This window comes from Platalea leucorodia (assembly GCF_965183815.1).
Source record: "Platalea leucorodia genome assembly, chromosome: 23".
Classification (NCBI taxonomy): domain Eukaryota; kingdom Metazoa; phylum Chordata; class Aves; order Pelecaniformes; family Threskiornithidae; genus Platalea; species Platalea leucorodia.
Window position 1 is genome coordinate 3,193,499 of NC_138845.1, and position 15,262 is coordinate 3,208,760.

The window sequence follows — 15,262 nt, forward strand, 5'->3', positions numbered from 1 at the left end:
CAGGAGGGGGTCCTGCACCCATGGGTGCACACCCGGACCACGCGGCGCCCCGTGTCCCCTCGAAGGGCCCTGCCTTTGCACGACCCCCGGCGACGGGGAAGGGGGTGCATCCCCCCAGGACCCCCCCCCTCTGGGGACACGCTGCGGGGGGTGGCAGCTGGCAGGGGACACTGGGTGCCACCCATCAGGGCCCCTGTGGCCGTCACCCAGGCCATGGCAAACAAAAGCCCGGGGAGAAGCTTGGCTTCCACCCAAAACGGGGTGCGGGGCCCCCCCGGCTCCTCAGGGGGAGACGCCGAGGGCTGACGCTGGTTCCGGGGGGCTTTAGGGTGGGCTGCAGCACCCTGGGGGGGGTCTGTCCCCCCTGGGGTGACCGGGGTGGAGGCGGGTGGGGGATTTATGGCTGAGCATCTCCTGGCGTGGGGCCACCCACCCGTGGGGCTGAGCGGATTCGGGGCTCGCCTGGGGTCGCTACCTGAGGGTCCTGGGGATGTGGCTTTGCCCCCCTCCCCGGCCCGTTTGCCCTCTGTGCCTCAGTTTCCCCAGTAAATGGGGACAAAGCAGAGCGGGGCTTGGCTGGGAGCCACCGAGGGCGGCTGGGAAGTCCCTGCTGCTCCTCTGGTGTCAGGTGGAGCCTCTCCTGCCCGCCCAGAGCAGCGGTGGGGGGGACTTGGGGGGCTTCGCGGGGGCCGGCGGGGGGGATCCCGCACCCTGCCGGGACCTGGCACCCACCCAGGCCCCCGCTCCCACCCTGCCAGCCCTATCTCGGTGGGGAGGGAAGTATTTGCCTGGGTTGCAAATTCCTTTGTGATAAGAGAAGCTGGGCGGGATGGAGAGCTTCTCCAGGGGGGATGGAGAGCTTCTGGCGGGGGGTGTGGGTGGGAGAGCTTCTCCGGGGGATGGAGAGCTCTGGGGGGTGGGAGAGCTTCTTGGGGGGGATGGAGAGCTTCTTGCGGGGGATGGAGATCTTCTCTGGGGGGATGGAGAGCTTCTCTGGGGGACGGAGAGCTTCTCTGGGGGGTAGGAGAGGTTCTCCAGGGGGTGGGAGAGCTTCTTGGGGGGAATGGAGAGCTTCTTGGGGGGGATGGAGAGCTTCTCTGGGGGGATGGAGAGCTTCTCCAGGGGGTGGGAGAGCTTCTTTGGGGGGTGGGAGAGCTTCTTGGGGGGGACAGAGAGCTTCTCCGGGAGATGGAGACCTCCAGGGGGATGGAGAGCTTTTCTGGGGGATGGAGAGCTTCTCCGGGAGGTAGGAGAGGTTCTCCAGGGGGATGGAGAGCTTCTCTGGGGATGGGCGAGCTTCTCTGGGGAATGGAGAGCTTCTCTGGGGGGTAGGAGGTTCTCCAGGGGGTGGGAGAGCTTTTCCAGGGGGATGGAGAGCTTCTCTGGGGGGTGGGAGAGCTTCTCTGGGGGACGGAGAGCTTCTCCAGGGGGATGGAGAGCTTCTCTGGGGGGTGGGAGAGCTTCTCTGGGGGATGGAGAGCTTCTCTGGGGGGTAGGAGAGGCTCTCCAGGGGGTGGGAGAGCTTCTTGGGGGGGACGGAGAGCTTCTCGGGGGGGACGGAGAGCTTCTCTGGGGGATGGGAGAGCTTCGCAGCTCCCCTCCATGGGCCACGGCTGCTTTCAGCCCCTGGGGAGGAAGGGGGAGGCAAATCGTGTCCCTTCTCCCGGTGTCACAGCTTTGGGGGGCTTTGAGACCCCCTTGCAAGGCCAGGGGAGCTTGGCCGTGCCCCCCCAGTGCAATTCGATAGGGTGGTGGCAATCCAAGGGTTGGACCCAGGAGGTTTCTGGCTCATGGGCTCCGTGCGGGGATTCGGGGGGGGGCAGGTGGGTGGTTGTGGCTGTGCAGGGACAGACGGATGGACCTATCCAGGGATGGATGGTTGGGTGGGTCCACAGAGGTGGGACTGTCCAGGGATCAGCAGGTGGGTGAAGGGATGGGTGGAGGGACAGGTATCTAGGAGGATGGGTGGCTGGGTCTGTCCTGGGGTGGATGGATGGAGGGATGGATGGAGGGATGGATGGATTGAGGGATATCTAGAAGGATGGGTGAGTATCTAGAAGCATGGGTAGATGGCTGGGTCTGGCTGGTGATGGATGGATGGAGGGACGGACGGAGGGATGGATGGATATCTAGAAGGATGGGTGGTTGGGCCTGGCCAAGGAGGGAAGGAGAGGCAGATGGGTATCCAGGAGGGTGCATGGATGGATGGGTCTGGCTGGAGATGGATGGATAGCTGAAGAGATGGATGGATAGGTGTCTAGAAGGATGGGTGGGTGGCCAGGTCTGGCCAAGGGTGGAGATAGGTGGATGAATGGACATGGAGAAGGATGGGTGGGTGGCCAGGTCTGGCCAAGGGTGGGGATAGGTGGATGAATGGACATGGAGAAGGATGGGTGGGTGGTTGGGTCTGGCCAGGGATGGATGAATGGATGGGCAGATGGGTGAATGGATGGGCAGATGGATGAACACCTAGAAGGATGGGTGGGTGGTTGGGTCTGGCCAAGGGTGGGGATAGGTGGATGAATGGACATGGAGAAGGATGGGTGGGTGGTTGGGTCTGGCCAGGGATGGATGAATGGATGGGCAGATGGGTGAATGGATGGGCAGATGGGTGAACACCTAGAAGGATGGGTGGGTGGTTGGGTCTGGCCAAGGGTGGGGATAGGTGGATGAATGGACATGGAGAAGGATGGGTGGGTGGTTGGGTCTGGCCAAGGATGGATGGGTATGTAGGCATCTGCATGGATGGGATGGCCAGAGCTGGCTGGACGAAGGACAGATGGATCTACCCCCTTGGCGAGGCGTGGAGCTGGATGAGGAAGTGGCTCCATGGGTTTATCCTGCATCGGCCGGATCCCCGGTCACGCTCCCCGGCTCTGCCCTTTTCCTGCCCGCTCCCTGGCGCTGCCCCAGAGCCGTCCTTCCTGCCGCGCCGAGGACAATGAAACAAAGACCAAATAAACCCAGCAAACCTCCAAATCCCTGCCTGCAGGTGCCGGGTGCCGCGTGCCGTCTCGGCCCAGTGCCTGCCACTCCCGTGTGGGGCAAGCCCAGTCCTGACCAGTGCCAGGTGGATCCGGAGCGGCAGGTGGAGATGCGGCACGGCACGGCACGGCACGGACTCTGGATGGGTGGCCTGATCCTGATTTGGGGGGGATCAGGTCCTCGGTCCAGCTGCTCAGGGCGCAGCCTGGGTTTTAGCCAGAAACACGCTAAATGTTTCTTTTTTGGTGGGTTTTTCCCCGTTTTGAGGGCAGGGTTTTGTACAGAAGGCAGGAGGTCACAGAGAGCAGGGGCTTGGGGACACGGGCTTGGGGACACGGGCTTGGGGACGTGGGCTTAAGGATGCAGGCTGGTGACATGGGGCTGGGGACATGGGTTCGGGGATGCCGACTTGGGGATGTAGCTTGGGGACATGGGTTGGGGACAAAGGGTGGGTGCATGGGCTTGGGGATGCAGGTTTGGGTTGTAGGTTGGGGTAATGGGGCTGGGGATGCAGGCTTGGGGACACAGGCGTGGGGACACAGGCTTGGGGACACAGGCTTGGGGACATGGGCGTGGGGACACGGACATGGGGACACAGGCATGGGGACACGGGCTTGGGGATGTAGATTGGGGATGTGGGGCAGGGGAAGGGTTTGGGGTCATGGGACGGGACATGGGCTGGGGACACGGGGTGGGGATGTGGGTTTGGGGACGTGGGGCTGGGGACAGGGCTTGGGGACACAGGATTGGGGACATGGGGGTGGGGACACAGGCTTGGGGATGTAGATTGGGGATGTCGGGCTGGGGACATGAGCTGAGGAAGGGTTTGGGGTCCTAGGACTGGGGACATGGGGTGGGGATGTGGGCTTGGGGACGTAGGTTGGGGACATGGGGCTGGGGACAGGGCTTGGGGACGCAGGCTTGGGGACCCAGACTTGGGGACCCAGGTTGGGGACATGGGGCTGGGGACAGGGGTTGGGGACCCAGGTTGGGGACGCAGGTTGGGGACATGGGGCAGGGGACATAGATTGGGGGACATGGGTTGGGGACATGGGGCTGGGGACATGCCCTGGGGACACGGGTTGGGGACACGGGGCTGGGGACACAAGCTTGGGGATGCAGGTTGGGGACATGGGGCTGGGGACAGGGGTTGGGGGTGCGGGTTGGGGACGTGGGGCTGGGGACAGGGGTTGGGGACGTGGGGCTGGGGACCTGCCCTGGGGACACGCCACGGGGACTCATCCTCTGCCCCATGCCGGAGCGCGAGCCGGGGGGTTTCACCCCCGGGCCGGGAGCGGGGCTCAGGGTGCCGATGGGGAGGGGGGCACCGGCCCCCAGCCCCCCTTGCACCCCTCGCGATCCCTCCAGTGGGCAGGATCCGGCCCCTGGCCCTGCAGCGAGGCCCGCTGGATCCCAGCGGATCCCGGCGGATCCCGGCCGCTCCGAAGGGGTTAAGGAGAAGCAGGTGCTGCTTTCCTGGGGCTGGAGGCCCTCCCATCCCGCTCTCCTCCCCCAGCTCCTGGATATAAACCCGGAGCTGCTCACCCCGCCCTGGATCCGTCCTCCCTCAACCCGTCCTGCCCGTCCTGCCTGTCCTGCAACCAACCTCCTGCCTGTCTCGCAACCCTGCCCATCTTCCGACCCTCTTGCAACCCTCTTGCAACCCTCTTGCAACCTTCTTGCCCAGCTTGCCACCTTCTTGCCACCTTCTTCCAACCTTCTTGCCCACCTTCCAACCCTCCTGCCCACCTTCCAACCTTCTTGCCCACCTTCTAACCTTCTTGCCCACCTTCTGACCCTCCTGCCCACCTTCCAACCTTCTTGCCCACCTTCTGACCCTCCTGCCCGCTCAGCATGTCCACCACCATCACCAGGAAGACTGTGAGAAGCAGCTCGGCCGTACCCGGCCGTTCCTTCAGCTCCCACTCCTACACCGCCGGCCCCGGTGTGAGGATGAGTACGGCTTCAGCCTTCGGTGGCTATGGTGGGAGCCGCTACGGAGCTGGGTTGTACAGGGGTCCGGCCGTCGTGCCCGGGACAGGGGGTGGCATCACGGCCGTGAGTGTCAACCAGAGCCTCCTGACGCCCCTCAACCTGGAGATCGACCCCAGCATCCAGCGGGTGCGGAAGGAGGAGAAGGAGCAGATCAAGACGCTCAACAACAAGTTTGCCTCCTTCATCGACAAGGTGGGCTCGGGCTGGGGGGAGACCCCGTGGGGAGAGGGCTGGGACCTCCCTGGGGACCTCCTGAGACCCTCGGGGACCTCCCGGACCCTTCAGGCACACTCTCAGCTCCTTGGGGACATTGAGACCCCCTCGGGGACCTCCTGAGCCCCTCAGGGACCTCCTGAGCCCCTCGGGAATGTTCTGACCCCTTCAGGCACATCCTGACCCCCTTGGGGACATTGAGACCCCTTTGGGGACCTCCTGAGACCCTCGGGGACCTCCTGGCCCCTTTGGGTACATCCTGACTCCCTTGGGGACATTGAGACCCCTTTGGGGACCTCCTGACCCCCTTGGGGACCTCCTAAGCCCCGTGGGGACATTGACACTGCTTTGGGGACCTCCTGGCCCTTTGGGGACCTCCTGACCCCCTCGGTGACATCCTGGCCCCCATGGGGACTCCCAGACCTCCTTGGGGACCTCCTGATCCATTTGGGCACATTTGCCCCCCCTTGGGGACATCCAGACACCCCTGGGGACACCCAGTCCCCTTTGGTTACATTTTGGACCCCTTGGGGACCTCCTGGCCCCCTTGGGGACATCCATCCCCCCTCAGGGACACCCAGACCCCCTTGGGGACACCCTGAGCCCCTTGGGGACATCCAGATGTTCTTGGGGACACCTGGACCCCTTGGGGCACATTTTGGCCCTCTTGGGGACATCCGGACCCCCTTGGGGACATCCGGACCCCTTGGGGCCGCGCAGCTGGCCGTGGGGACACCCCGGTCCCCTCCCACTGCTGGGGGCCAGGACATGGCGGCCGAGCCGGCGGGCAGGGAGCGTCACCGGGGCAGGAGCTGGGCCGGGCCGGGGTGGGGGCGAGCGTTGTCCCCCCGGGGTGCGATGGGGGAACCCCCCCATGGAGGAAGCAGCCGGCGCTGGGGTGGGTGCCCCACGCCCCAGCGGCACCCAGCACCCTTCCTCCCCGGCACCCGCTTCCGGGTGCTCCGCTGGGGCCGGGCTCCTCGCCCTGTCGTGGGCTGGGGGGCCCAGATGGGGGGGGGACACGGGGATGGTCCCAGACGGGTGTGGGGGCACCCCCAGATTGCACCCGGCACCCCAGGTTTGCACGCCCGACTCAGCAACCCCAGATTGCACCCCAGCACCCCAGATTGCACCCGGGACCCCAGATTTGCACCCAGACTTGCACCCCAGCACCCCAGATTGCACCCAAGACCCCAGATGTGCACCCAGACTTGCACCCCAGCACCCCAGATTGCACCCGGGACCCCAGATTTGCACCCAGACTTGCACCCCAGCACCCCAGATTGCACCCAAGACCCCAGATGTGCACCCAGACTTGCACCCCAGCACCCCAGATTGCACCCGGGACCCCAGATGTGCACCCAGACTTGCACCCCAGCACCCCAGATTGCACCCGGGACCCCAGATGTGCACCCCAGATTGCACCCAGGACCCCAGACTTGCACTCCAGAGCCAGTGACCTCAGGCTTGCACCCCAGACTTGCACCCTGGGACCCCAGGTTGCACCTGAGAACCCAGGCTTGCACCCCAGAACCCCAGGAGTGCCCCCAGGACCCCCAGGCTTGCGCCCAGGACCCCAGACTTACAGCCCAGAACCCCAGGAGCACCCCGACCCAGTTTGCATCCCATGATCGCAGAATTGCACCCAAGACCCCCTGACTTGCACCCAGGACCCCCAGATTTGCACCCAGGACCCCAGCCTTGCCCCCGCCACCCCTCTCACCCTCCTCACCCTCTGCCCCTTGCAGACCAGCACCCAAGACCCCCCAGGCTTGTACCCAGGACCCCAGCCTTGCACCCCTGATCTGGCTTGCACCCAGGACCCCAGATTTGCACCCAGGACCCCAGATCTTCCCCCCCAAACCCCCACCCCACTCACCCACATCCCTCTCTGCTCCTTGCAAAGCAGCACCCAGCACCCCAGCCTTGCACCCCAGATCTGGCTTGCTCCCAGGACCCCAAATTTGCACCCAGGACCCTAGATCTGCCCCCTGCCACCCCACTCACCCTCTGCCCCTTGCAAAGCAGCACCCAGGACCCCAGATTTGCACCCAGGACCCCAAGTTTGCAGTCAGGACCCCAGCCTTGCCCCCTACCACCCCTCTCACCCATCTCACCCTCTGCCTCTTGCAAACCAGCACCCAAGACCCCCCAGGCTTGTACCCAGCACCCCAGCCTTGCACCCCTGATCCAGCTTGCACCCAGGACCCTAGATCTGCCCCCTGCACCCCATTCACCCTCAGCCCCTTGCAAAGCAGCACCCAACACCCCAGTCTTGCTCCCCAGATTTGCACCCAGGACCCCAGCCTTGCCCCCTGCCACCCCACTCACCCACCTCACCCTCTGCCTCTTGCAAACCAGCACCCAGGACCCCCCAGCCTTGCACCCAAGACCCCCCTGGCTTGTACCCAGGACCCCAGCCTTGCTCCCCTGATCTGGCTTGCACCCAGGACCCCAGATTTGCACCCAGGACCCCAGATCTTCCCCCCCAAACCCCCACATCCCTCTCTGCTCCTTGCAAAGCAGCACCCAGCACCCCAGCCTTGCACCCCAGATCCGGCTTGCACTCAGGACCCCAGATTTGCACCCAGGACCCTAGATCTGCTCCCTGCCACCCCACTCACCCTCTGCCCCTTGCAAAGCAGCACCCAGGACCCCAGATTTGCACCCAGGACCCTAGATCTGCCACCCCACTCACCCTCTGCCCCTTGCAAAGCAGCACCCAGGACCCCAGATTTGCACCCAGGACGCCAGCCTTGCCCCCTACCACCCCACTCACCCCACTCACCCTCTCCCCCTTGCAAACCAGCACCGAGCACCCATCCCCACGACCCACGCGGGGTGCCAGGGTGGGATTCCCGGGGTGGGGGTGATGCTGTCCCCCCCCCCAACCTCTGTCCCCCGCCCCAGGTGCGTTTCCTGGAGCAGCAGAACAAGATGCTGGAGACCAAGTGGAGCCTCCTGCAGAGCCAGAAGACCACCCGCAGCAACATGAGCGGGCTCTTCGAGGCGTACATCGCCAGCCTGCGCCGCCAGCTCGAGGGCCTGGGCCAGGAGCGCCTGCGCCTGGAAGCCGAGCTGGGCAACATGCAGGGGCTAGTGGAGGAGTTCAAGAACAAGTCAGTCCCGTCCCCGCGTCCAGGATGAGGCCGGGGCTGGCAGGGTTGCACCCCCGCTGCTTGTGTCCCTCCGAGGGTGGTTGGGGATGTGTGGCGGTCCCCCTCGGCGGCGGCTCCGTCTTGGGGCGCAGCGTCCCACCGTGGCCCCGAGGGTGGCTGTGGGTGCCGGGCTGCGGGTGCCGGGCTGGGGCTGGAGCGGCCCCTCCGGCCGTCACTGGGGTGGCTTTGCCCAGGGAGGGTGGCTCTTCCGCTGCAAGGGGCATCCTGGTGGGTGGGACCCTGTGTCCCTGCATCCCTGTGTCCCCATGTCCCTGCGTCCCCGTGTCCCTGCATCCCTGTGTCCCCATGTCCCTGGGCCCTCATGTCGCCAAGTCCCTTCATCCCTGTGTCCCTGCATCCCTGTGTCCCTGCATCCCTGTGTCCCCGCATCCCTGTGTCCCCATGTTGCCAAGTCCCTTCATCCCTGTGTCCCTGCATCCCTGTGTCCCCGCATCCCCATGTCCCCAGGACCCTGCATCCCTGTGTCCCCCTGTCCCCAAATCCCCAAATCCCCAAATCCCCATATCCCCATGTCCCCGCATCCCCATGTCCCTGCATCCCTGTGTCCCCCTCTCCCCAAATCCCCCTCTCCCCATGTCCCTGCATCCCTGCATCCCCGCATCCTTGTCCCCCCCATCCCCAAATCCCCATATCCCCATGTCCCCGTGTCCCCATGTCCCCGCATCCCTGTCCCCCCCATCCCCAAATCCCCATATCCCTGTGTCCCCATGTCCCTGCATCCCTGTCCTCCCGTCCCCAAATCCCCAAATCCCCGTATCCCCACGTCCCCGTGTCCCCAGCTCCAAGCCCTCCCCTCTTCCCCAAGGTACGAAGAGGAGATCAACCACCGCACCGACAAGGAAAATGAGTTTGTTCTGCTCAAAAAGGTGAGGGGGGGCCCCGGGTCTGGCAGGGGTGGGGTGGGGGGGGCTGACGGGCAGGGGACAGACTGACGGGCAGGGGACAGACTGACGGGCTGCCGGCTCTGCCCGCAGGACGTGGATGAAGCCTACATGAACAAGGTGGAGCTGGAATCGCGCCTGGAGAGCTTGACCGATGAAATCAATTTCTTGCGGCAGCTTTATGACGAGGTGGGGGGTCTCCTCCCTTGGGGGGGCCCACACGTGCACTGAGTTGCCCGTGCTCAGCCCCAAACCACCCCCCCCATCGCCTCCAGGAGCTCCGGGAGCTGCAGTCTCAGATCTCCGACACCTCCGTCGTCCTCTCCATGGACAACAACCGCAGCCTGGACCTGGACGGGATCATCGCCGAGGTGAAGGCGCAGTACGAGGAAATCGCCAACCGCAGCCGCGCCGAGGCCGAGAGCATGTACCAGATCAAGGTGAGCCGGAGCGCCAGCCCCGGGATGCGGGATGCTCCGGCCTCCCCTCCGGTGGTCCCCGCTGCTCCCCGATCTGGGATGAAGGAAGGACGGGCTCCCTCCTCCTCCTCTCCCCGGCTTTACCCTTCAACCCAGCCGGGCAAACGCCCGCCCTGCCCCGGAGCAGGCGGCTGCTGCGTGGGAGAGATCCCGGCTCCAAATCCAACTGGAGGCGCGACAGCCTAGCCCGCGGCATCGCTCCCGGCACGGGCCCGGCCCGGCTCTTTTCTCCCCAATTTTGGGGTGCTGAGGGAAAGGAGGAGGAGGGGGAAGGGCATCCCCATCTCCATCCTACCCGCTCCGGTCCCCGCAGTACGAGGAGCTGAAGACGACGGCGGGGAAGCACGGGGACGACCTGCGCAACACCCGCAGCGAGATCAACGAGCTCAACAGGCTGATCCAGAGGATCCAGGCGGAGATCGAGGCGCTCAAGAACCAGGTCTGGGAATGGCGCCCGGGGCGGGAAAGCGGGGAGACGCTGCCCGCTCCTCCCGCTGCCGCCCTCCCACACCAGCACCCCGGGCCCTGAGCCCCCCCGGCCGCCCGCGGGCCCCGCGGACCCCACCCTTGGCAGCCCCAGATGGGAGGAGGGGTCGACAGAGCGAGGATGGGGGGGTCATAGCCTGGGGGGCCAGGGATGGTGGGAGGTGGGGGCTGCTGGGGGACCAGGGATGGTGGGGGCCAGGGATGGTGGGGGCCAGGGATGCACGGGGCATGGTGGGGGCGAGGGATGGTGGGATGTGGGGGCTGCTGGGGGGCGAGGGATGCTGGGGGGCACAGGGCATGGTGGGGCCAAGGGATATTGGGGGGCACTGGGGGTGTGTGGGATATTGGGACATGGGGGATGCTGGGGGTTGTGGGGGCTGCTGGGATGCAGGGGATGCTGGAGTCCAGGGGATACTGGGGGGCCGGGGATGATGGGACATGGGGGATACTGGGGGGTGAGAGATGCTGGGGGGCACAGGGGATGCTGGGGGCAAGGGATGGTGGGACACGGGGGCTGCTGGGACATGGGGGATGCTGGGGGGCACTGGGGATGCTGGGGCAAGGGATACTGGGACATGGGAGATGCTGGGGGGCACTGGGGATGCTGAGGGGGTGAGGGGTGCTATGGGGTGAGGGCTGCTGGGACATGGGGGATGCTGGGGGGCGTGGGGGCTCCTGGGATGCAGGGGATGCTGGAGTACGGGGAATACTGGGGGGTGAGGGATACTGGGACATGGGAATCTCGGAGGTGAGGGGTGCTGGGAGGCAGGGGATGGTGGGACATGGGGGATTCGGGGGTGAGGGGTGCTGGGGGCCAAGGCGTGCTGTGGGGTGGGGGATGCTGGGGGGGCGAAGGGTGCTGGGGGCGAGGGATGTGGTGCATGGGGGGTGCTGAGGCACGGGGGATGCTGGAGCATGGGGGCCGCTGGGGCGCGAGGGACCCCCCCGCCCCTGCTCCAGCTCAGCTCCCCCTCCGCGGGCGCGTTGCAGCGAGCCAGCCTGGAGACGGCCATCGCGGAGGCGGAGGAGCGCGGGGAGTTGGCCCTGAAGGACGCCAAGGGGAAGCTGGCCGAGCTGGAGGCCGCCCTGCAGAAGGCGAAGCAGGACATGGCCCGGCAGCTCCGCGAGTACCAGGAGCTGATGAACGTCAAGCTGGCCCTGGACATCGAGATCGCGACCTACAGGAAGCTGCTGGAGGGCGAGGAGAGCAGGTGGGGCACCCCCGCCCTGCTGGCACCCGGGGGGCGACACGATGGGACCTGCGTCCCGCATCCTGTGGGCATCCCACTTTCCGTATCCCGCGGGCATCCCGTATCTCATGGGCATCCCATATCCCACATCCCACGGGCATCCCATATCCTGCATCCCACGGGCATCCCATATCCTGCATCCCATGGGCATCCCGCATCCCGTGGCCATCCTGCATCCCATATCCCACGGGCATCCCATATCCCACGGGCATCCCATATCCCATAACCCATGGGCATCCCATATCCCATAACCCATGGGCATCCCATATCCCGCATCCCATGGGCATCCTGCATCCCATATCCCAAGGGCATCCCATATCCCACATCCCATAACCCATGGGCATCCCATATCCCGCATCCCATGGGCATCCTGCATCCCATATCCCACGGGCATCCCATATCCCACGGGCATCCCATATCCCATAACCCATGGGCATCCCATATCCCGCATCCCGTGGCCATCCTGCATCCCATATCCCACAGGCATCCCATATCCCATAACCCATGGGCATCCCATATCCCGCATCCCATGGGCATCCTGCATCCCATATCCCACGGGCATCCCATATCCCACGGGCATCCCATATCCCATAACCCATGGGCATCCCATATCCCGCATCCCATGGGCATCCTGCATCCCATATCCCATGGGCATCCCATATCCCACGGGCATCCCATATCCCATAACCCATGGGCATCCCATATCCCGCATCCCATGGGCATCCTGCATCCCATATCCCACGGGCATCCCATATCCCATAACCCATGGGCATCCCATATCCCGCATCCCATGGGCATCCTGCATCCCATATCCCACGGGCATCCCATATCCCATAACCCATGGGCATCCCATATCCCGCATCCCATGGGCATCCTGCATCCCATATCCCACAGGCATCCCATATCCCATAACCCATGGGCATCCCATATCCCGCATCCCATGGGCATCCTGCATCCCATATCCCACAGGCATCCCATATCCCATAACCCATGGGCATCCCATATCCCGCATCCCATGGGCATCCTGCATCCCATATCCCACGGGCATCCCATATCCCATAACCCATGGGCATCCCATATCCCGCATCCCATGGGCATCCTGCATCCCATATCCCACGGGCATCCCATATCCCATAACCCATGGGCATCCCATATCCCGCATCCCGTGGCCATCCTGCATCCCATATCCCACGGGCATCCCATATCCCACAGGCATCCCATATCCCATAACCCATAGGCATCCCATATCCCGCATCCCATGGGCATCCTGCATCCCATATCCCATGGGCATCCCATATCCCACGGGCATCCCATATCCCATAACCCATGGGCATCCCGCATCCTGTGGGCATCTTGTGGGCATCCCGTGGGCATCCCACATCCCATGGACATCCCAATTCCCATATCCCATGGGCATCCTGTATCCCGCATCTCCTTGGGCATCCCACATCCCATGGATGTCCCACATCCCCTGGGCATCCACATCCCGTATCCCACCGGCATCCCGCCGCCCCGCCCCGGCTCTCCGCGGCCCCGCCCGGGAGGGCCCCGGGTCCCTCTGTGGCCACCTCCCGCCTGCCCTCGCCCACGGCCCTCAGCCCCCGCCCCGGCACTCAGCGTCCCCCCGATGTCCCCTGCCAGGCTGGAGTCGGGCGTGCAAAACCTGAGCATCCACACCAAGACGACGGGGTACTCGGGTAAGGCGGGGGGTACTCGGGTAAGGCGGGGGGGCGGTGGCTGGGGACCCCCCCTCCCTTGGGTGCCACCGCCGGGTGCCACCGCGCTCATGGCTGCTCCCTCTCCCGCAGCAGCCGGCTTCGGCGGGGGCTTCGGCGGGGGCTTCAGCGGGGGCTTCGGCGGGGGCTTCGCCAGCTCTGGCTACGCCGTGGCCCCCCCCGCCCTGGAGAGCTCGGCCCTCACCAAGTCCCGCGCCATCGTCATCAAGAAGATCGAGACCCGCGATGGCAAGCTGGTGTCCGAGTCCTCCGACGTCTTGGCCAGCTGAGCCCCCCCTCCCCGGGGTGGGGGTCCCTCCATGGGGGCCTTTGGTGGCCGGATCTGGCTCATGGACGAATGGGACCCCCGCCACCCCCTTCGCCCCCCCCCCACCCAGGGCGACCTGAGCCAGCGCCCCCACCCCGCTCCCCACCGAGGGCTCCGACCCCCCCATTGTCCCTGCCGCCCCCTGCTCTGTCCGTCCTGGCCCCCCCGTGTCCCCATGGGAGCTGTGGGGTGGGAAATGGGGGGGCCTGGCCCCCCCCCACCCCAGGGGGGCTCCCACCGGCTCCGCTGCCGGAATAAAGCCTTGGAAATACAGAGTGGTTTTGGTAAACGCCGGTACCAGGAGCTGCTGCCAGCGGGGACGTGGGGGGGCCTGGAGAAGTGTCCACCCCGGGCCAGGGGTGCCAGGATCTGTCCAAGGGTGCTGGAATCCATCCCGGGGTGCTGGGATCCATCCCGGGGTGCCAGGGTCCATCCCGGGGTGCCAGGATCCATCCCAGGGTGCCAGGATCCAGCTGGGCTGCCAGGATGCGGTTTGGGGTATCAGGCCCATCCAGGGTGCCAGGATCCGTCCCATGGTGCCGGAGTCAATCCCGGGGTGTCAGGACCCATCCTGCGGTGCCAGGACCCATCCTGCACTGCCAGGATCCATCCCAGGGTGCCAGGATCCGCCCTGGCCTGCTGGGGTCTATCTCAGGGTGCTGGGATCCATCCTGGGATGCCAGGGTGCATGCAGGGTGCCAGGATCCATCCCAGGGTGCCAGGATCCACCCGGGCTGCCAGGATCCATCTTGGGGAACCAGGGTCCATCCCATGGTGACTGGATCCGTCCCGCGGTGCCAGGGTCAGTCCCAGGGTGCCAGGAGCCACCTGGGGTACCAAGGTCCACCCAGGGTGTCGGGATCCGTCCTGTGGTGCCAGGATCCGTCCCAGTCTGCTGGGGTCTGTCCCTGGGTGCCAGGATCCGTCCGGAGATGCCAGGGTCTGTCTGGGGTGCCAGGATCCATCCCAACCTGCCAGGCTCCCTCCTGGGGTCCCACATGCCAGGATTCACACCCGAGTGCCAGGGCCCATCCTTGGGTGCCAGGATCCATCCCAGGGTACCAGGACCCATCATCCCTGGGTGCCAGAATCTGTCTTGGGGTGCCAGGATCCGCCCTGGCGTGCCAGAATCTGTCCCTGGGTACCAGGATTTGTCTTGGGGTGCCAAGATCTGTTCCTGGGTGCCAGGATCCATCCCTGGGTGCCAGGATCTGTCCCGGGGTGCCAGGGTCCCTCCTGGGGTGCCTGTGTCCATCCCTGGGTGCCAGGATCTGTCCCTGGGGTGCCAGGATCTGTCCCTTGGTGCCAGGATCCATCCTTGCTGTGCCAGGATCCGTCCCTGGGTGCCAAGATCCCTCCTTGGGAGCCTGTGTCCATCCATGGGTGCCAGGATCTGTCCCTTGGTGCCAGGATCCATCCTTGCTGTGCCAGGATCCATCCCTGGGTGCCAGGATCTGTCCTGGTGTGCCAGGATCCACCCTTGTGGTGCCAGGATCCATCCCTGGGTGCCAGGGTCCCTCCTTGGGTGCCTGTGTCCATCCCTGGGTGCCAGGATCCGTCCCGGGGTGCCAGGATCCATCCCTGGGTGCCAGGATCCATCCCTTGTGGTGCCAGGATCCATCCCGGGGTGCCAAGATCCCTCCTTGGGTGCCTGTGTCCATCCCGGGGTGCCAAGATCCCTCCTTGAGTGCCTGTGTCCATCCCTGGGTGCCAGGATCCATCCCGGGGTGCCAGGATCCATCCCTGGGTGC

At 65.5% G+C, this 15,262-nt stretch overlaps 1 protein-coding gene across 1 annotated transcript; it reads left to right on the top strand.

The window, feature by feature from the left end:
• Nucleotides 1-4,839: 4,839 nt before the first annotated feature.
• KRT8 (keratin 8) lies at nt 4,840-13,473 on the top strand (the record flags this gene model as incomplete). Its single annotated transcript, XM_082332408.1, has 9 exons — nt 4,840-5,172; nt 8,104-8,312; nt 9,178-9,238; nt 9,347-9,442; nt 9,529-9,693; nt 10,046-10,171; nt 11,209-11,429; nt 13,110-13,165; nt 13,280-13,473. 9 exons carry the CDS (start codon nt 4,840-4,842, stop codon nt 13,471-13,473), a joined length of 1,461 nt encoding a protein of 486 aa, XP_082188534.1.
• Between the last annotated feature and the right edge of the window lie 1,789 nt (nt 13,474-15,262).